The following is an 18595-nucleotide window of genomic DNA, read 5'->3' on the forward strand; positions in this document are numbered from 1 at the left end:
ACATAATTGGACGTCCCGTTCCTTCCAGGACTGTTAGTTCCCACTGGTTTAGGGCTTGAAATGAGTATAATTGCGGGGTTGAACGTCCTCCGGAAAACCACCATGCTTTGCCGTCCCGTAACTCACTCAACCTCTGTTCCTTTTCCATTCCAGATATATCACCCCCTTCATTCGGATATACCACATTCTTCTTAATGTTGATGGAGCCGACTAGTACTCGTCCAAAGAAACGCCGATGCGTCAAAGAACGCGTCCGTGTCACCAGGGCGTGTGACGCTTGCAAAAGGTACATCGACACTTCGCTACGATATCCGAGTTCAATGCCACTAACCGTGACATAGAAAAAAGCTGCGCTGCTCAGGTACTCTTCCGTGCTCTTTGTGTCAGCGTTCGAGTCAGAGCTGTGAATATACCACAAGTTATACCAGAGGGAAGGTGCCACCGATCCCAGCGCTCCATCAGCCTAACGGCAATAGCAATGTTGCCGAGCGCCATATACAAGAGAGGCCAGGCCCCAATGTAGATCGGATGCCCGCATCCCCGGATACAGAGGTAATAGAAGGCCATTCAGCGTCTCGGATCGATGGAGACGTCAGTAACCTGCAGTCGCGGGACTCCCCGGAGCCGCATCAAACTGACATGGAAGGTCATTACGTCGGACCATCCTCAGGGGTCTCGTTCATGCTTCGTATTCAAAAGAGGCTGCATGAGAGCATCACATTTCCATTGAATACACCCATTTTCAGTTTTGGCGATGCTCCTCTACCAAAATCGGACCCTTCGTTCCTGCTTCTCCCCAGCAAGAATGAGGCTAAAGAGCTATGCAATAGATATTTTGACTTTGCATTTCCCACGCATCGGTTCCTGCATCAACAGCAGGTGGAATGCTGGCTTGACGAATTTTACAACCGTCTCCAGGAGCCTCACTCTCTTGGGCCTGGAGAACGGGAGATTAGAGCATTACTCCTCATGGTTTTCGCACAAGCATCACAATATAAGCCGGAGTCTGGTGATAAATTGGAGGATACACGTATGAGGTCTGTTACCAGCCTAATACTTTTTTTCTACCCAGGTTTTGCGAGTACGGCTCTAATCCCTCATCATCATGCAACAGCGCGGTCTACTTTGGTGCGTCGGAGCACCATCTAGCAACGGAGACTGGTCCCGTTCGGGTCACCAGTGTGCAGGCACGTCTGGCGCAATGCTTCTATCTTCTTTCGCAGTCTCGGATTAACCACTGTTGGAGTCTCTTCGGTACCACCGCTCGTCTCGCTATCGCCATCGGCCTACATCGGAAACGCCGACGCGAGCACCCGAGTACAATCAACCTTGTTGAACAGGAGTGCTCAAAGAGAGTCTTTTGGTGTGCGTATAGCTTGGACAACTACCTTAGTGCTGCTCTGGGCCGTCCTCGCATCTTCCATGATGATGAGATTGACCAAGAATTTCCTGAGATCGCCGAAGATCAGCAGATAACGCTGACCTCCATCCTTCCGCCAACCTCTAGTGCCCAGAGCATTATGCTGGCCCCTGTCTACCACGCGAAGCTATCCAGGATTATCAGCGGCGTATTACATGACCTATACGGCATTCACAGGTCCACCCTAACGGCACAAGCCTCGGCTGCAGAAAAATACGGGGCGAAGATGACGGAATGGCGAAAGGAACTGTCTCAGTTCCTGGACCTTCCCAATGTGAATATAATGAAGGTTACCTATCAGCGACAATACACTGTCTTAAACCTCGCCTTTTATCATGCGCAGATCTTGCTGTATCGCCCGTTTCTCTTAAAGGGCTTCACACTCCTCACCAAAGAGCCTAGTAGGCGAAACGATAAGCTGCAGGGAACGATTGACCAGAATATTAAGTCATGCTTGGAAGCGGCCATGAAGGTTGTTTCTATTGTCCATGATCTGTCTGCAAAGGGAAGGATGTACCGAGCTTTTTGGGTAAGAAACTCGAACATTCAGTATCAGTGGAAGGGCTGACAGGTGTTGAAGTTCACTCATTATTATGCGTTCTCCGCCATCGTTGTGCTCTACGTTCACTACATACGTAGTCGTTCTCGCCAAAGTACAACTGATGCAGACATGGCGTACTACATGGCTGGAAAACAAGGTCAAGACGACCTGGCATCATGCGGCTCCCAGTCGTCTTTCTCCCAGCGTTATGTTATGGTGTTGGAAGAGCTTCGCAAGGAGGCGCACAAGGCCACAATCCGGGGAAACCAGGAATCAATCGATCAGCCAGTCACAAATAGGCCAGACCCGGGCGCGACTGAGGGTGGAACGTCAAGGCCCGGAGAGCTTGATCCGTTAAGGAACCTGGCTGACTCTCAACACACAGGAGTATATCCGGTAGCAAGCGACAGGCTCGATGGCATTCCCTGCCCAGCGCAAGTATCCTACCATGGGGTGCAGCCTGCGGGTTCATTTCAATTTCCGTCAGCACCGCAAGAGTCCGAAGTGGGATCTCTACAAGGCATCAGCCCAGAGTCTTATATCGCTGATCTGGCCAGCTGGGGTGAATTTGACTCTCTTGCTGCGACTGGTCTAGGAGACTTTGGTAACCTCTTTCCGTTCGATGTTCCCCCAGGGCTCGACGGCTAAGTAATCTATTTTCTTCCTTTATCATGGAGTTCTCAGCACTGCAAGCCTTTATTCCTGGCGATATCATTGCGGATCTAGATTCTACGCCTTATTCAGAAAGCCATCTCCTATAGAGCAATATCCTCTCGTCTCCACCTTTCGATCGTGTTTCCCTCGTATAGTCAAGGCAGAAACGTTTCACGTCAGTGGATCAGGTGACTGATATCCGAGGATATTCATTGATTATAAATGCTTCCTCGGCCCCCACGTGTTTCTTGCTGGTGCCAGAATCAGAATCCAAATTCCACCTTCTCCAACCAACACACGTCGCTTCAATTCCAATCAAAGATGTCCACCGGCCAGGTATCTGCCCTTTTGGCGCCTGTTGTTGCCCTCAATATCTGGACCTTCGTCATGGAGGGCTGGATGTACCAAGCACGAATCCCGGTATACACCAAGATGAATATCAAAAACACCATTACGAAGCGCGAACTGGATGCGATGACGCCGGCGAGTGTCCGATGGAAAGCAGACAATTACAACCATCTCATGGAACAGCCAACCCAGTTTTACGCGATAGCCCTCGTATTGGCACTGGCCGGCAAGGATGACAAGATGGATATTCTCCTGGCATGGTCCTATGTAGCCATTCGAATTGTGCACAGCCTGGTGCAGTCAACTAGCAACCATATCATGAGCCGGTTTTCCATGTTCGTGTTCTCTTCAGGGATCCTGGCGGTAATGACTGGACGGGCTGCGTTACTTGTTTTCTGAGGGATAAGAGAAAAATGTACAGGATATAGATGGCAGTCTGAGGGTGAATGGTGAGCATTTGGGGAAACATGTACAGTGGTAGTGTTGTAAGGTTTAATTTTTGAGAGGCGCATAATCTCAACTCTTCTTTATCAGTTTGCCTCGAGATCAGCGCAGGAAGCTAAGACCGATCAGATGGACAAAATAGGGTTAGTGTGAAACTTCGTATACGAGGATTTGTAAACTTGCCCACCCAAATCAATTCATTCCTTGCCAGCCATGCATCCCCTTTGTTCTCGCTGCAAGACCATCCCGCTCCATGACCTTCTCCAACAATGCCATCTCCTTTGGAAGGAGCCAAACGAACCGCAGTCGTCGTGGGAGATCCCATGGTATTCATCTCTAAGTGAACTGACTGCATCGTTGCCGTCAGACTGTGCGTTTTGCAAGCTGGTCCGTCAAGGCCTGGAGACGTCGTTCGAACATGAAGTGGCACAACAGGAAGCCCGTGGAGACGTTCCTCCGACAAGCTCTAAGGAAACGGACACGAAGGATCCTCTACGCAAGTGGGAAGGGTATCTGGAATTCCCCATGGTCATGGCGCTGGAACTCCGCTCATCTCTATCAACTGACGACGATGCGGAGGACCAGGACATCTCACAGCGTAGTGAAATGGCCAACGCCATTCTCACAATCACAATCTCGTCGGGGGTCTCATGGGGTCTAACTCTCCAAGCCGAGTTTCGTGTAGCGACCGACCATGGTATGGAAAAATAGCAATCACCATTCCACTGAAGTTCGACTTAATCTTAATGCTTCTTAGACGACCCTTTGGCGGAAATGATCTTAGGCCGGACTATCGCACAATCAGCTGACAGTGAACAGGCGTTTTCGGTCATCAATTCTTGGATGGACTCTTGCATCAATGACCATGGGATGCAATGTGCAGACGCCTCGCACCCACCACTACTCCCAACTCGGGTAATTGATGTCAGCCCAGTGGGGCTTGATGTAGGATTAGTATGCCTTCGAGATGACCAGAATAAAGTGGATCGCGCTGCTCGTTACGTTGCTTTGAGTCACTGCTGGGGGAAATGCATTCCATTCGCGACAACGACTGAGAATCTGGAGGATCGCAAGCGAGAGGTCCGGATCGAGGACATGTCTCAAGTCTTTCAAGAGGCGGTTCTCATTACACGACGGCTTGGGATACGGTATCTCTGGATCGATACACTTTGTATTGTCCAGAACGATCGGCATGACTGGGAGGCTGAAGCTGGCAGAATGGCGAAAGTCTACATGGATGCTTTTGTGGTGCTCGGAGCATCAAATTCAAATGCAGATGATCAAGGATTTCTTGGCTCTCGAGCTCACCCGGGTTCAATTAACTGGACGAAAGCTCTTCACAGCGAACGCACCAGCTGTTTGGCACTGTCCCCACTACCTCCAGCAGGAGAACGATGGACGTCTGGCCGGGATCCGGTCTCATCAGAACCACTCCAGAGCAGAGCCTGGTGCTTACAAGAGCGGTATCTCGCCCAGCGCATTCTACTATACGGTGCAAGACAGCTCTTCTGGGAGTGTCGAGCTATTAGCCGGGCCGAAGATGGGGATCTGCAGCCGGGTAATCTCCATAATCTGGACCGTCTTAAAGGAACGGCATCGATCGAAAGGACCATATTTGGTCCACGTCCAGATGGCGACTCGGAAGTCAACTATCGGGGATGGTACGAAATGATTGAGGAATACACCCAGCGTTCCATCACGCACCAGTCGGACCGATTCCCTGCATTATCAGGTGTGGTACACGCAATAGCGCAGATATCCAGGGACGTCTACCTTGCCGGGATCTGGAGGAAGGGCCTGGTCGAAGGTTTGCTGTGGTGCGCCATGAACCGCGATGAGCCGCTTAAGAAGCCAACGTCGTATCGTGCCCCGTCATGGTCATGGGCCTCGGCCGAGGGACCTGTTCAATTTATTGTATATCATTTTATTGAGAGGTGTAGGTGGAAGCGTGGCATTGCAGATTACGAGCAACTAGCAACATTCGTGGATTGCGATGTCGAGAAAGACGGGCCCGATGTATATGGCACTGTCAGCGGTGGGTATCTTCGTCTGCACGCGCCACTCTTGCCAGTCAAAAATCTCTATCCTGCAGACGATAGGCCTCCATTGTCCGAGTTGCTGTTACCACCGCTGCGAAATTCGACCGTCGACCAAGTGGTGGAAATGGAAGTGGGAAAGGAGTCTTTCTACCTCCACGCGGGATTTGACATGGCACTCGAGCCAGTATTACCCCAGCAGGAGTTGTTCGTACTCTTCCTCGCTCGCCTTCCAGATGGTAACCATGGGTTTTCTCCGTTCATGGATCACCGGTTCGGTTTGTTGGTTAGACGTAGCGACAAGGACAGTGACGTCTATGAGCGAGTAGGTATCATTGACTCCCCAATCCTGACAAAGGATACTTCTGGGGGTGCTTTGATGACCGTCCTTCGCATTTTGGAGAAATCGCACCGGTTTCTGGAGAGACTCTCGCCTTCCGTAGGCAAGATGCCTGTCTTCAACCTGACACCATGGCTGTTCGTCCCGAAAAGAGTCCTGGCAGAAGAACCTGAAGAAGAGATGCCCCCCGATCCACTGCCCGAAATAAAGCAGCACTCAGTCTCGGTTACTCTTGTATGAGTTTAAAATCGTCTGCACGAGTAGAGAAAATCCAACTCAGCTAATAGCGCTTATGACATGTGCAATAGACTCTGCTAGTAGCGTAGTGTAGCAAGACTTTCCTGCGCAGCTGATGGTGGTGTCTGGCATGACTCGACTGTAGGATGAATTGATAGGTAGAGACCGCTGCAACTGTCGCTGAGATCATTCCCCCATACCCTTTCCTATTCCTGCATAGATTGACCTAGTCTTAAAGGGCATATAAAGGGCGGAAACGGTCTGTATGGACATTGAGTAGAATTCCGTCTGTGGTCGTAACTTTGACTGAAACTACAAGGTATGTGTATCCGGAATTTACGTGTTGCTTATAGAGAAACGCCGCACTACTACGGAATTGTCTAAACTAACCTTAGTGGCATCGCTACCTCCCCATCGTTCAAGGTGATCCAAGGGCTAGGGGCTATTCCACAGGGAAGCCCCCATCAACGAAGAGGCCCATATCCAAATTCTAGAGCAAGCCTCCCTCAAAGTATAGCATCAGCCATTTCCGTCAGCCAAGTCATCCCGCTGCTCGTCTTTACATTCATCAACACTTATGAAGCAAAAGCCCGTCAAGGCAATGCGTTTTCCCTTGCCCTCGGCCATCAAGAGGGTCAGTGGTGCTATGCTATGTCTCAAGGAGTAGTAACCCTCTCAGCCTCTAAGACAACATTGTCAACACTGCCATGGGTATCTCGTCCAATGTGACCAGCATCAGACATGATCGTAGGTATCACATTCGACAGTCCTCCCCGGCCAAGTTTCACCGTCAACAATGGACGCGCGATTGGGGGAGTCATTGTCCACTCGATCCTGATGGCCGTTCGGGATGGGCTGACACTTCGGGTAATTCAGCGACAGGCCCTCCAGGGTGGAGCGATCGGCAGCGATGGTGCGCGAGGGATCGAGTTTTGCATTTCGCGTATTGTATGAGCGATGCGGAACGCAAGAGTCAACAGGTTTCGATCGGGGTGATAGTTCTGAATTTAAATGATAGCGCTGCGGTCAATTTCATTCGACCTGTTTTTGATCGCGTACATCAATGCGCGCTGCCCTTGCCTATGATGTTAACTTTTGTCGACATGCGTGCTGTCCGGATCACATCTCTCTGATGAAGACCTCAGTTACGTAGTTTTGCCACAAGACTAACCGTCGCGTCTCGCGATAAACAAACCCAACGGAACCGGAAGAACGATGGTCCGCCATATGCTGCAGTTGTCATGGCCGGAACAATTTCCCATCTAGCTTGTCTTCGGTAACAATTGTTTAAGAGGTCCTTGATGGTGGGATCTTCTGATCCAATGCTCTCCTCAATCCTCCGAGAGCTCTTGGGGTTCCTGTTGTGGGTTGAGGCTTAAAGCAGAACGTAGTTAGAAAGCTCTTGTCACTGTATGGTTGGAAGATATATATCTTCTGTCGGAGAAATAGCAGTTATTAGCAAACGGATGAATATCGTCCGGTAACAGGTCTCGAAGGTATTCAAGAGCATCTCAAGGACAATTATTTGTGTTGCTGAAATTTCCATGATATTTCTTGCTATCAAACTATATATTAGTTACTGTTTGACGGTCCTGGAGATGTACATCGATATCGATCCCAGCTGACCTCTAGCCCTAAGCCCTACATCACGTCAGGGATGACGCTAGCCGTCCTAGGCAAGGACCTTTCGCCATCCGGATAAACATCCTCGCAGTGACACGCAGCTGGAAGGTCACTCCCAAAATGAAGGCGTATACTCCCGTACCGTGATGGGGCGCCTTTCTTAATGCCACATGCGGGGTCAATCATTCTGAGACTGAGCCCCCACGAATTATCCATGAATGACAATCTGACATGCGGAGTCCGTCCCCACCCGACGGAATCTCGGGGCGAGGGCCGCCATGTTATCCACTAGGATGTCGATCTGCCGCCAGGGTATTTATTGATACGGCTTGTTCGTTGGATGTACTCGTAATGAACGAGTCGGGTCCAGTCCCAGAAATGTGCACTTAGACGCGAAAATGACATTGGACATAGATTACGTGCTCTCCCATATCACGCAGGAGGACAAGATCGCCCTTCTCGCAGGTTATCTCACCCGCCCCGATCATTAGGCCGAGAGTCAGCACTAAAACTAAGCCAGGCACCGACTTCTGGCATACCCACCCCATTCCCGAATTGAATGTGCCTTCAATCCGTTCTACCGACGGCCCTAATGGTATAAGAGGCACGAAGTTCTTCGCCGGTGTGCCGGCTGCCTGTTTGCCCTGTGGCACCGCCTTGGCGTCCACTTGGGATCAAGATCTACTACGCGAAGTGGGAGTGCTAATTGGAAAAGAATGTCTGGCAAAGGGGGCGCACTGTTGGCTGGGTCCGACAATCAATATGCCCCGATCACCACTGGGCGGCCGGGGTTTTGAGTCTTTCGCGGAGGACCCGCATCTCGCCGGAGGAATGGCTGCCTCGATGATCACAGGCTGTGAGAGCACCGGGGTTATCTCCGCGGTAAAACATTTCGTCGGTAATGACCAGGAACATGAGCGGAGGGCTGTGGATGTTCTTGTCACTCAGCGCGCGTTGAGAGAGATCTATCTGCGACCTTTTCAGATCGTAGCCCGTGACGCGGGTCCTGGTGCTCTGATGACTTCCTACAACAAGATCAACGGCAAGCACGTTGTGGAGAGTAAGGAGATGTTGGATATGGTCCGTCAGGAGTGGAAGTGGAATCCGCTTATCATGAGTGACTGGCTGGGAACGTACACCACGATTGACTCAATGAACGCCGGTTTGGATTTGGAGATGCCGGGTCCGTCGCGGTATCGAGGCCGATATGTGGAATCAGCCGTGCAGGCAAGGTTGATTAAGGAGTCCACCATTGATAGTCGCGCACGAAAGGTCCTTGAGTTTGTTCGGCAAGCAACCAGAGCACCGGTATCCGCTGTGGAAACTGGAAGGGACTATCCGGAAGATCGGGCGCTGAATCGAAAGTTGTGTGCCAACACTATCGTGCTTTTGAAGAACAAGGATGAGCTTTTACCCTTGCCCAAGACGATCAAGAAGATTGCCCTGATCGGCTCGCATGTACGAACTCCAGCGATCTCCGGTGGTGGCAGCGCCTCCCTGGAACCGTACTATACCGTCTCGTTGTATGACGCTGTGACCGAAGCTCTTCCCCACACCGAGATTCTCCACGAGGTGGGCGCTTATGCGCACAAAATGCTACCTGTGATCGACCGGCTCCTTAGCAATGCTGTGATGCATTTCTACAACGAGCCCGTAGGGACGGAGGAGCGTATTTTACGCGCCACACAGCCGATGTCGAAGACCGCCTTTCAGCTAATGGATTTTAATGCACCGGAGCTCAACAGAGGTCTATTCTATGCGACGCTAACTGGTGACTTTACGCCAGATGCGTCGGGTGTGTGGGACTTTGGCCTCACAGTCTTTGGCACTGGTACATTGTACGTCGACGACGAATTAGTCGTCGACAATACCACACATCAAACCCGAGGAACGGCGTTCTTCGGCAAAGGAACGGTGCAAGAACTGGGATCGAAGGCTCTCAACGCGGGTCAAACCTACAAGATCCGGATCGAATATGGATCTGCGAATACTAGTCCTATGAAAGCAATCGGCGTGGTACACTTTGGTGGCGGTGCAGCGCACCTTGGAGCATGCTTACATACCGATCCCACAGAGATGGTGCAGAGTGCTGTTAAGGCAGCTGCAGAGGCGGACTATACCATTCTCTGTACCGGACTGAATCACGAATGGGAGTCTGAGGGATTTGACCGGCCGGATATGGACCTTCCGCCTGGGATTGATGCGTTGATCACCTCTGTGCTGGATGTTGCGGCGAACAGAACAGTGATTGTTAATCAGTCCGGGACGCCAGTGACGATGCCCTGGGCTGATAAGGCGAGGGGGATCGTTCAGGCCTGGTATGGAGGTAATGAGACCGGTCATGGTATCGCGGATGTGATATTTGGGGACGTCAACCCATCCGGCAAGCTGCCACTATCGTGGCCGTTGGATGTGAAACACAACCCAGCGTATCTGAATTACGCCAGCGTGGGGGGAAGGGTGCTGTACGGCGAGGATGTCTATGTTGGATATCGGTACTACGAGAAGGTTGGCCGGGAGGTGTTATTCCCATTTGGGTATGTGTTTGTCCTGTCATGGTGTTTGATTATAACTAATTATGCAGCCACGGTCTTTCCTATACGACCTTTACCGTGTCTCCGGATGTGGTCTTCTCCCAGGAATCGTTTAGACCCGAGGAACCCCTGACGGCTACTGTACAAATCAAGAATACTGGCAAGGTAGCTGGAGCGCAAGTCCTCCAGCTGTATATCTCCGCCCCTCAATCCCCCACACCTCGCCCGACTAAGGAGTTGCACGGATTTACGAAAGTTCTTTTGCAACCCGGGGAAGGAAGAGTGGTCCATATTGGCGTGGATAAATACGCCACAAGTTTCTGGGATGAAATCGAAGGCATGTGGAAAAGCGAAGAGGGTATGTACGAAGCTCTGATAGGTACATCAAGTCAAAATATCCTGGCGAAGGGGACATTCAGGGTGGATGGGACGAGATACTGGCTTGGATTATAACCAGTGATCTATATCTCTAGCTTAGCCGCAAAGATGACCCACTCCGGATAATTTGAATCCATTTAGCCAGACTTTAGCTTAATGCTGTGGGGGCACCAGCGAGCCGATCTTTTCACACAATCCGGGGTAAGCAGGTGATCCTTTTTTCGTATAAGTCAGTCACCCCAACCACTGCTCACTCCATATCTATAACACCCCAGGCCCTTAGGCCCCTCTTGGCAGTCGGTTAGGGAGATTTCTCCGGCTTAAATGTAGAGATACCCGGAGCGATTGGTGGAATCCCGCTTAAGTTTCGGTATGCTCAGAGGCCTCGGCTGCTGCCTCTGTTAAAGGGCTCTCTTCCCCACGGGCCAACAGCAAATGAGTGTATCTGAGACGATCACTGGTCGTGGTAATGTCCGTCTCGTATGTGGTAAGAGTCTTTCTTGGCTCGTCTTGGCTCGTGCTGTATCTGTATAGTAGATATATAAGGACGATCTGCGTCCAGATTACTCCCAATGCCAAAGGTTAAGGACTCCGGAAGCCGTCAACATGGTTGCAGTGGGAAAGCAACGAGAAGAAGACGTGTCAGACCCGGTCCTGGCCAACTTGCTGGCTGAGGACCGGACCCCTTGGTACAAGAAGCCCAACCTGAGACGGTTATACTTCATCCTCTTCCCCGCGTGCATGGGCATTGAGATCACCTCAGGATTTGACTCACAGATCATCAACACAGTGCAGATCGTGTATACCTGGAATAAATGTTGGAGGTCTTCCCTGCTAAAAGAAATCATTTGCTGACAAGATACATAGACTTCGGGCGCCTAACTGGTGATACCGTGGATGGTAGGCCCGAGTACGAGGTTGAGCCTAATCTCAAAGGCTTTCTAGGAGCGGCATATTCCCTTGGAGCTATCCTTGCTCTGCCCTTTGTCCCCTGGATCAATCAACGCTTCGGAAGGAGATGGACGATTATGTTCGGGTCTTGCATCAGTTTGGTGGGTGCGCTACTGCAAGGGTTCTCCAACGGAGGTAGCTATCATTGACTCATCGAAGACACTGCGGGTTGCTAATTAGAATAGTCGGAATGTACATAGTAGCGCGCATGTTACTTGGATTCGGCATTCCATATTGCATCGTGGCTGGATCTTCCCTCATCGGTGAACTTGGTTATCCCAAAGAACGACCAATTCTCACGTCCTTGTTTAACTCATCCTATTTCATCGGCCAAATCGTGGCTGCTGCCGTCGGCTTAGGCACGGTAACTATTGCAAGCAACTGGGCGTGGAGGATCCCTTCACTGTTACAACTGGCTCCTGCTATGGTCCAGGTGGTATTTGTTTTGTATGTGCAGGGTCGCGCTGAATCCCATCCTGGAAATATCTCCCTAACGTATGAAGCTTCCTGCCGGAGAGCCCTCGATATTTGATCAGCAAAGACCGACACGAAGAAGCCTTCGACATTCTGGCCAGATACCATGCTGAGGGAGACCGTAACTCCGTTATCGTGCGCGCGGAGATTGCCCAGATCCAACGGACCATCAAGCTCGAGCTCGAACAGGCGAAACAAAGCTGGTGGGACATGTTCCGCACCGCGGGGATGCGGCGTCGGATGCTCATTTCCGCGTTTTTGGGCTTGTTCACCCAGTGGTCTGGAAATACATTGATCACGTATGTCTTATTCCCTGGGATATAGCGATCGGTGCTGATTATGCGTAGGTACTATCTCAGCGACTTGCTGGACATGGTCGGCATCACCGACGGCGTGACCAAGTCCAAGATCAACATCGGTATTGCTTGCTGGGGATTGGTCTCCGGTACAGCCTTAGCCCTCACGGCGCCTCTGTTCAAGCGGCGGACGATGTATTTGACCTGTGCCACATCATTGCTCTGCGTGTACATTGGGTGGACTATTTCCATGGAGCGGTTCATGACAACAGGGGTCAGGGCTGCCGCAATCTTGACCATCTTCTTCATCTTTGCCTACTCCCCGGCATACAACCTGGGCTACAATGCTTTGACTTACAGTACGTCCCCGTCCATATTCTGCTGACCATTCGCTGACAATATAGCTTACCTGGTTGAAATCTTCCCTTACTTCGGTCGCTCTCGTGGCCTCTCCTGGTTCCAGTTTTATGGCCGCGGGGCGGCATTCTTCGCTACTTATGTCAATCCGGTCGGGTTGGATAGAATTAAGTGGCGATGGCTCCTAGTTTACTGCTGTTGGCTGGCCTTCGAGTTGGTCTTCATCTACTTCCTTTTCCCGGAAACGTCTGGAAGGACATTGGAGGAGCTGTCATTTAGTAAGTTTTTTTTTTTTTTTTTTTTTTTTTTTTTTTTTTTTTTTTTTTTTTTTTTTTTTTTTTTTTTTTTCCTGTTACTAGTCTATACTTGGATTTTTTGACATTCCTAGTGTTTGAGGGCAAAGAAAAGGCTAATGAGGTGGCTGCTGCGGTGCACAAGCAGCTTGAGGTGGATGAGACGAAGGAAGTCCAGGCTTAGGTGCTTTTCCTATATTGATACCTTGTGACATTTGTCTTTGCAGTCGAGTACTATCTGGTGCGAGCTTTCATATCCACAAGGTCTTAGATGGTATACTGAACGTCTTTGCCCTGTCTTTCATTGCCTTCTTCTCTATTTTTTGCTTCTGGTCGTAATCTTGGTAGGTGTGCTTGTTAAATGCAGATGCGCCGGGCTTGATTCTAATTAAGATAACCGAAATTATACTCCGTTCATAAAGCTTTTCCCATAAGGGCTAGCCTTTCCTTTCATTTCATGCGGTGGGACTGCCAGTGATTCGTTCTCTATTAATGGCACATGAACTAATGCCTCGGAGCGGAAATTACCGAAATAACCGTCCAGATTCGGAAACGCGCCCTAAAGTGGCTTGGGCGCCCATGAAAAATTCCTGTTCAGGGTACGTTGGAAGTGGAAACATATAACAGACCACTGTTCCTCTAATTCTCAAGGGAACATGGTTCGTGAGTGAAACATGATCTTCAACCTCTGGGTCCTCGTGCTGGGACTAGGGCTATTTCTGGCTGTGGATGCGCGTCGACCTCAGCCGATCGGAATTGATCTGGGCCCTGAGTTACTGTCCGTAAGCCGCTATGGTGGATTGATCTTCATGATATCGTTGGCTAATCAGTCCTTAGTACTGCTGCGTATGCCCACACGTCCGATAATGTTTCAGTGATCGCGGCGATCACCCCCGGACCTGACGAGATCTATGTTCGCCATGTGTTTCTCCTCCGGTTGGAATTCGCAGACCGTCATGATATTATGCGTCCATGGCGTAGACCCGCCCAATGGACCGTGAAAGGATATTTATCCAATCTCAGCCAGCAGTGGATGACTGAACTGAACTCGTTTCTCGACAAACCGGCACTGCAGGACTCACAGGTGTTGTCATTTGCTCGCACTGTATTTCATACTATCTTAGAGGCAGCCTCATACACTCGGAGGCTTGTCAATCCTAGGTATAACGAGGAATTGAGATTAAGCGATGTCAAAGCAGGATTTGTTGACATGCTACGACAGCTGAAGCAGAAAGCTGCTACCGATAGTGATATTGACCTCAAGTATGCTGTCATAGCGGTACCCGAGTTCTTTAACCAGACCCTCCGGGAGATGGTGGTGGACGCAAGTAGGGAGGCAGGAATCAAGTCGGCTCTCACGCCTGTTTCTAGAACGACTGTGGCGACATTTGTCTCTGTATCCACGATAGCAAACCCCCCTGGCCTGAGGTACGCAGTCATAGATCATGGAAGGTTTTATCTAGATGTTAGTGCTGGGGCCGACGGCGGGAAAAGTGAGAGGGAGCGCATCCATCAATATTTCCCTGCTTTGCAATTCGGCAGCTCAATGATCGATCGCTATATTACGGACCGACTTGTTGATCGCGAGGAAGATCTCAGTATGGAGATCGCAATTGGGGCCTCTGAAACCGAGCTCTATGGCCCTGTGAGACAGGCCCGAACCTTGATCCGTGATGATCTTGATTCCCAGCTCCTGGGGTCTAAAAAAGACGAGGATCATCACTTTGATGAGTATCCTCTTGACCTGACGAACTGGGGCTCTGGACAATCCCAGGCTGTTTTACCATGGGAGGACGTACATGCTGCCGAGAGACGTTTCGTTCGGGTAGTCGCTTCTAACCTGATATCGTACCTTAAGGTTTTGAGACGTGAGCTTTTGCCCCATGCGACCATCCTAACCGTCTGAAGCATAGATGCTAATAGATGACTAGACCGCCGTTTACCTGATACTCCACTTGACAGTCTCATGCCCGAACACGTCGACCGAGTTGTGCTTCTAACTACCGGCCCTGATGGTCATTTATTAGAAGAAGCAGTTCGAGAAGGTCTTGGGGACCACATTGAGATTATTGGAGGTACACTGCGAGAATCCTTCTCGCTGGCCGCGCTTGGAGCTGCACGTGGTGCTTTAGTTGCTATGTCGCCTGGAATATGTCGCAAGCCATCTGAGCACCGTGGTGTATTTGACCATGAGCTTTAGGATGGCAACGACGAAGTAACGAACCCCATTGTATTCTACATTGCTGAAATAATATATTTGAGAAGAAAGCACTTAATATACCTCATATCCTATATCAGAAGTGGGTTATTCAGGTGCCCGACGTTGCTGGACTGTCGCAAAATTTAAGGTCCATATAGGCTGTGGAGGTCTTTACATTGGCTAATAGGCTGTAGATATGTCCCGCGAAAGCGTGGCATGTTTCAGTTACATAGGGAATCTCTCTGGAACCACGAGAAGCTACTTTTGGATGTAATTGGGTATAAGAGTGGAGTGATGAATTCGCGCAAAAAGATGTAATGTACAGAGTAATTGATGGGCTCCTTCATGGGAACCCAATATTTAACCACGCATTGCGCTTAAGATCCCCTTACCATGTGAATGTATGCAAAACCTTATCATCCTGTACTGTTGCGACCTCTGACATGTTCATGTCGCACCCACCTTACTCTTCCTTGAGACCTGTCCTTGTTTCTGTATGCTCCTCACTTAGGGGTCGATTCACAATGAACACGCTTGCAAGAACAGCAACACCAGCCATGCAGGTGTACATAATCCACATGTTTTGTAAACTGGAGGAAAATGCACCTGCGACAGTTCGAATTTTGGAAGGATCTCTGAGGGTCTTAATTACCTCTGTGCTGGCAGCGGCAGAAGCGCCAGTTAGCTCTTCTACAATCTCATCCATCAGTCCTGCTGCTTTTAACCGGCTTCTCTCTCCTGCCATGCTATTTTGAAAGACCACACCACCAACTACAATCGAGACTGACATGGCAATAGTGCGAATGAAACCCAACATTGCCGTAGCACTTGCTGTTTCATCTTGCGCGACCATTGCTTGCAATGCAATGAGTGGGGGTGCAAATAAGATCGCCGACCCTGCTCCGCCAATGACCTGGAAGATGATTAGTTCCACCAAAGGGGAGGTTGGATTGAGGCGAATGAATAGACCAGTCCCGAGTGTAAGAAGGACAGTGCCTATCCAGATTTGCTCCGCGTATTTGCCTGTCCGATGGATTAACCAGCCAGAAATTCCGCTGAAGACCCCTTCGGCCAGAACCAGGGGAAGGACCATCAGTCCTGAGCGCATCGGGCTTGCTTGCTTGGCGGACTGGAAGTAAAGTGGCAGCCAATACTCACAAGCAATGAATACCTAGCACTGTCAGATTTGTTGGTTCATACCAAAGGTGTTGGTCCAGCCGCAACTCACCGCACCATGGAATAATGTAACGAGCGATACGGCAATGTTTGATCGATGTTTTAAAATTTTGAGGGGCATCAGAGGGTATTTGGCGACATATTTCTCCCCGTAGAAGAATATAATTGAGAAAAGAGACCCGAACACAATCAGACAAATCACCTGAGGCGAGTTCCAGGCAAATGCTTCCCCTCCAAAGTTAAGACCTAGGAGGACCATCAGGGTGAACCCTATGATAGACAGACTACCCAGCCAATCGATTGCTTTCAACCCGTCGGTCACCTTGGTTTTCGGGTTGTGGACATCTAAGTAGAAGAAGAGCAATATGAATGCCAGTCCGCAGATGGGCAGATTTATCCAAAAGTTCCATCGCCAGGAGAGATATTCCGAAAATACACCACCGAGGATTGGTCCGAGGCCACCGGAAATAGTCCACATGAACTCCAGGATGCCCATATACAGACTTCGGGACCTAAAACCAGTTAGCGAAACTTCACTTCTCGGAAAATATGCCACGATGGCAAGGTGTTCATGCTGACCGGACGCTGAATAAATCGGACACAACAATCATGACCAATTGTAAGAGACCACCACCCGCTATCCCTTGTAGCGCTCGACCGGCAATCAACATCTTCATGTTCACTGCGGCGGCACACACAATCGAGCTGAGCAGGAACCATAGAACAGCAACGAGAAGGATGGGCTTGCGACCCCAGATATCAGATAGTTTTGCCCAGATGGGAGCCGCGGCCGCACTGGCCAGGAGATATGCTCCGCCAACCCATGTATAACCACTTGCAGAATGTAAGCGCGAGGAAATCGTCGGCAGAGAGGTAGAAACAATCGTTTGATCTAAGGCAGCGATGAAAAGGGACAACTACAAAGTTGGAGTGTCAATTCCTCATTCCGTACTGCCCAATTGTAGGACTATGATATGCAACAGAAGCAGGGCCCTTACACAGAGAGCCACCATGATGGCAAACACCTGAACCTTTCCACGTTCTTCTCCAGGCTCTTCTGAGCTGCTCACAGCTCGTTGAATAGATATATTGTTATCATAGCCTTGTGTAGAATTTCCCATCATCGTAATATCCAGGGAGCGCTGCCTGGTCGGCGAGAGCTCAATTCCGTCGTCAGTCATCTTGTGCAATTGTGCAACATTGAGATTCTATTGTCAGATTGTATCGAAGAAAGCCTGACCATATGTAGACCCAAGCGAAAGGGATACTTGTGAGTAGGGGCTGTCCCTTTCCGGGGTACGAGGGATCAATACGAGGGACCCATCCAGATTACCAATGCGATCTTGCCTCGGCGTATGACAGATTCCGACGGGCCCAGACCGTCGTGTGCATAATCAACTGCCATAGCTGTCTTCTCATTCTTTATGCCTTTACTGAGCTTTGCCCTTCTCACCTTTTGTGGTTAGCAATGTCGCTGCACTACACGTTGTACGTCGACGCGCGCACGTCACCTCTGTCAACACAGCTCCAAGTGGCCCTATGGAGCCAACCTTCTAGCCTTTCCCATTTCAGTAGCATTTAATATTTCCTTCTAACACGCTGATTAGCCTGGCTATATGTCGCCTGGAGGGGTGTAGCACCCAAAGTTGGGTATTGTGCCTTTAGTATCTCGTACTCAGGGGATTCATGACAGCGCCTCGCCTGAGAGCCCAGGAAATGATATCATAACTATCTGTCTTCGATCGACCCCGGGAAGGGACATTGTACTAGCAGCCTAGCCTAGAACCATGATAGGAGGTCACCGACTTAGCGTACGATGGCGAGGTATCAGTAGCATTTAATAGAATAGAATTCTGAGCTTCACCGCGCCTTTCTTTAGAATAATTCCCTATTGCGTCTACCTACGGCTACGATATCTCTTTTACCTCTTCTTTATTCCTTTCATTTACCCCCAGTACTTCTCGACTATCATCATCACCGGATCCGCGCGGGCGAAGCATTCAAGCGAGACAGCAGACTTGGTATGTAGGCTCATCTCAAGATGATAGGTGGGACATAAGTGTTCGTTTGCATGAGTATGTAAATATTCTTTTGTAGCTGGGATTGCCGGTCTTGCCTAACGGATGCGTTTAAGCGCGGTTCACCAGGTTAGCCGGCCAGACACGGAGGTGCCGACACCGATATATAATATACTGTCGGATGGCTCGACTGTTCATATTTATCGACTCGATAATAACAGAAAGGTACGTGTATTTTAAGATAAACAACTCCGGAATAACCTAACCGTTCGTGG

At 50.0% G+C, this 18595-nt stretch overlaps 6 protein-coding genes across 6 annotated transcripts; 5 read left to right on the forward strand and 1 right to left on the reverse strand.

The window, feature by feature from the left end:
• Positions 1-194: 194 nt before the first annotated feature.
• BDV38DRAFT_270148 (transcription factor domain-containing protein) lies at positions 195-3362 on the forward strand (the record flags this gene model as incomplete). The annotated part of the gene is made up of 6 exons (XM_032057093.1): positions 195-286; positions 342-1037; positions 1073-1949; positions 1992-2578; positions 2771-2783; positions 2937-3362. The coding sequence occupies 6 exons, from the start codon at positions 195-197 to the stop codon at positions 3360-3362; spliced, it is 2691 nt and encodes an 896-aa protein (XP_031914995.1).
• A 570-nt stretch (positions 3363-3932) lies between these two features.
• Positions 3933-6023, forward strand: BDV38DRAFT_270149 (HET domain-containing protein; the record flags this gene model as incomplete). The annotated part of the gene is made up of 2 exons (XM_032057094.1): positions 3933-4104; positions 4192-6023. 2 exons carry the CDS (start codon positions 3933-3935, stop codon positions 6021-6023), a joined length of 2004 nt encoding a protein of 667 aa, XP_031914996.1.
• A 2018-nt stretch (positions 6024-8041) lies between these two features.
• BDV38DRAFT_281494 (beta-glucosidase H) lies at positions 8042-10630 on the forward strand (the record flags this gene model as incomplete). Its single annotated transcript, XM_032059563.1, has 3 exons — positions 8042-8108; positions 8164-10180; positions 10228-10630. 3 exons carry the CDS (start codon positions 8042-8044, stop codon positions 10628-10630), a joined length of 2487 nt encoding a protein of 828 aa, XP_031914997.1.
• A 266-nt stretch (positions 10631-10896) lies between these two features.
• On the forward strand, positions 10897-13395 carry BDV38DRAFT_56838 (putative MFS sugar transporter). Its single transcript, XM_032063561.1, has 7 exons — positions 10897-11372; positions 11423-11641; positions 11692-11953; positions 12010-12279; positions 12328-12635; positions 12681-12911; positions 13022-13395. The coding sequence occupies exons 1-7, from the start codon at positions 11162-11164 to the stop codon at positions 13108-13110; spliced, it is 1590 nt and encodes a 529-aa protein (XP_031914998.1). The 5' UTR covers positions 10897-11161; the 3' UTR covers positions 13111-13395.
• A 176-nt stretch (positions 13396-13571) lies between these two features.
• BDV38DRAFT_243269 (uncharacterized protein) lies at positions 13572-15194 on the forward strand. The gene is made up of 3 exons (XM_032054207.1): positions 13572-13704; positions 13764-14794; positions 14858-15194. The coding sequence occupies exons 1-3, from the start codon at positions 13601-13603 to the stop codon at positions 15124-15126; spliced, it is 1404 nt and encodes a 467-aa protein (XP_031914999.1). The 5' UTR covers positions 13572-13600; the 3' UTR covers positions 15127-15194.
• Positions 15195-15358: 164 nt separating this feature from the next.
• Positions 15359-17558, reverse strand: BDV38DRAFT_243271 (MDR family MFS transporter). The gene is made up of 4 exons (XM_032054208.1): positions 17301-17558; positions 16882-17219; positions 16355-16814; positions 15359-16297 (listed from the first exon to the last, which is right to left on the reverse strand). Exons 1-4 carry the CDS (start codon positions 17481-17483, stop codon positions 15590-15592), a joined length of 1689 nt encoding a protein of 562 aa, XP_031915000.1. The 5' UTR covers positions 17484-17558; the 3' UTR covers positions 15359-15589.
• Between the last annotated feature and the right edge of the window lie 1037 nt (positions 17559-18595).

This window comes from Aspergillus pseudotamarii, assembly GCF_009193445.1.
Source record: "Aspergillus pseudotamarii strain CBS 117625 unplaced genomic scaffold BDV38scaffold_18, whole genome shotgun sequence".
Lineage (NCBI taxonomy): Eukaryota > Fungi > Ascomycota > Eurotiomycetes > Eurotiales > Aspergillaceae > Aspergillus > Aspergillus pseudotamarii.

Excerpts from the sequence above, each read along its gene's own strand:
- BDV38DRAFT_56838 (XM_032063561.1), top strand. The coding sequence starts at position 11,162 with ATGGTTGCAGTGGGAAAGCAACGAGAAGAAGACGTGTCAGACCCGGTC. Across the intron at positions 11,642-11,691 it reads GCAAGGGTTCTCCAACGGAG|TCGGAATGTACATAGTAGCG; the intron begins GTAGCTATCATT and ends TAATTAGAATAG. Across the intron at positions 12,280-12,327 it reads TCTGGAAATACATTGATCAC|GTACTATCTCAGCGACTTGC; the intron begins GTATGTCTTATT and ends GATTATGCGTAG.
- BDV38DRAFT_243269 (XM_032054207.1), top strand. The coding sequence starts at position 13,601 with ATGATCTTCAACCTCTGGGTCCTCGTGCTGGGACTAGGGCTATTTCTG. Across the intron at positions 13,705-13,763 it reads GATCTGGGCCCTGAGTTACT|TACTGCTGCGTATGCCCACA; the intron begins GTCCGTAAGCCG and ends ATCAGTCCTTAG. Across the intron at positions 14,795-14,857 it reads GTACCTTAAGGTTTTGAGAC|ACCGCCGTTTACCTGATACT; the intron begins GTGAGCTTTTGC and ends ATAGATGACTAG.
- BDV38DRAFT_243271 (XM_032054208.1), bottom strand. The coding sequence starts at position 17,483 with ATGACTGACGACGGAATTGAGCTCTCGCCGACCAGGCAGCGCTCCCTG. Across the intron at positions 16,815-16,881 it reads TCCGATTTATTCAGCGTCCG|GTCCCGAAGTCTGTATATGG; the intron begins GTCAGCATGAAC and ends AACTGGTTTTAG. Across the intron at positions 16,298-16,354 it reads TTACATTATTCCATGGTGCG|GTATTCATTGCTTGTGAGTA; the intron begins GTGAGTTGCGGC and ends TGACAGTGCTAG.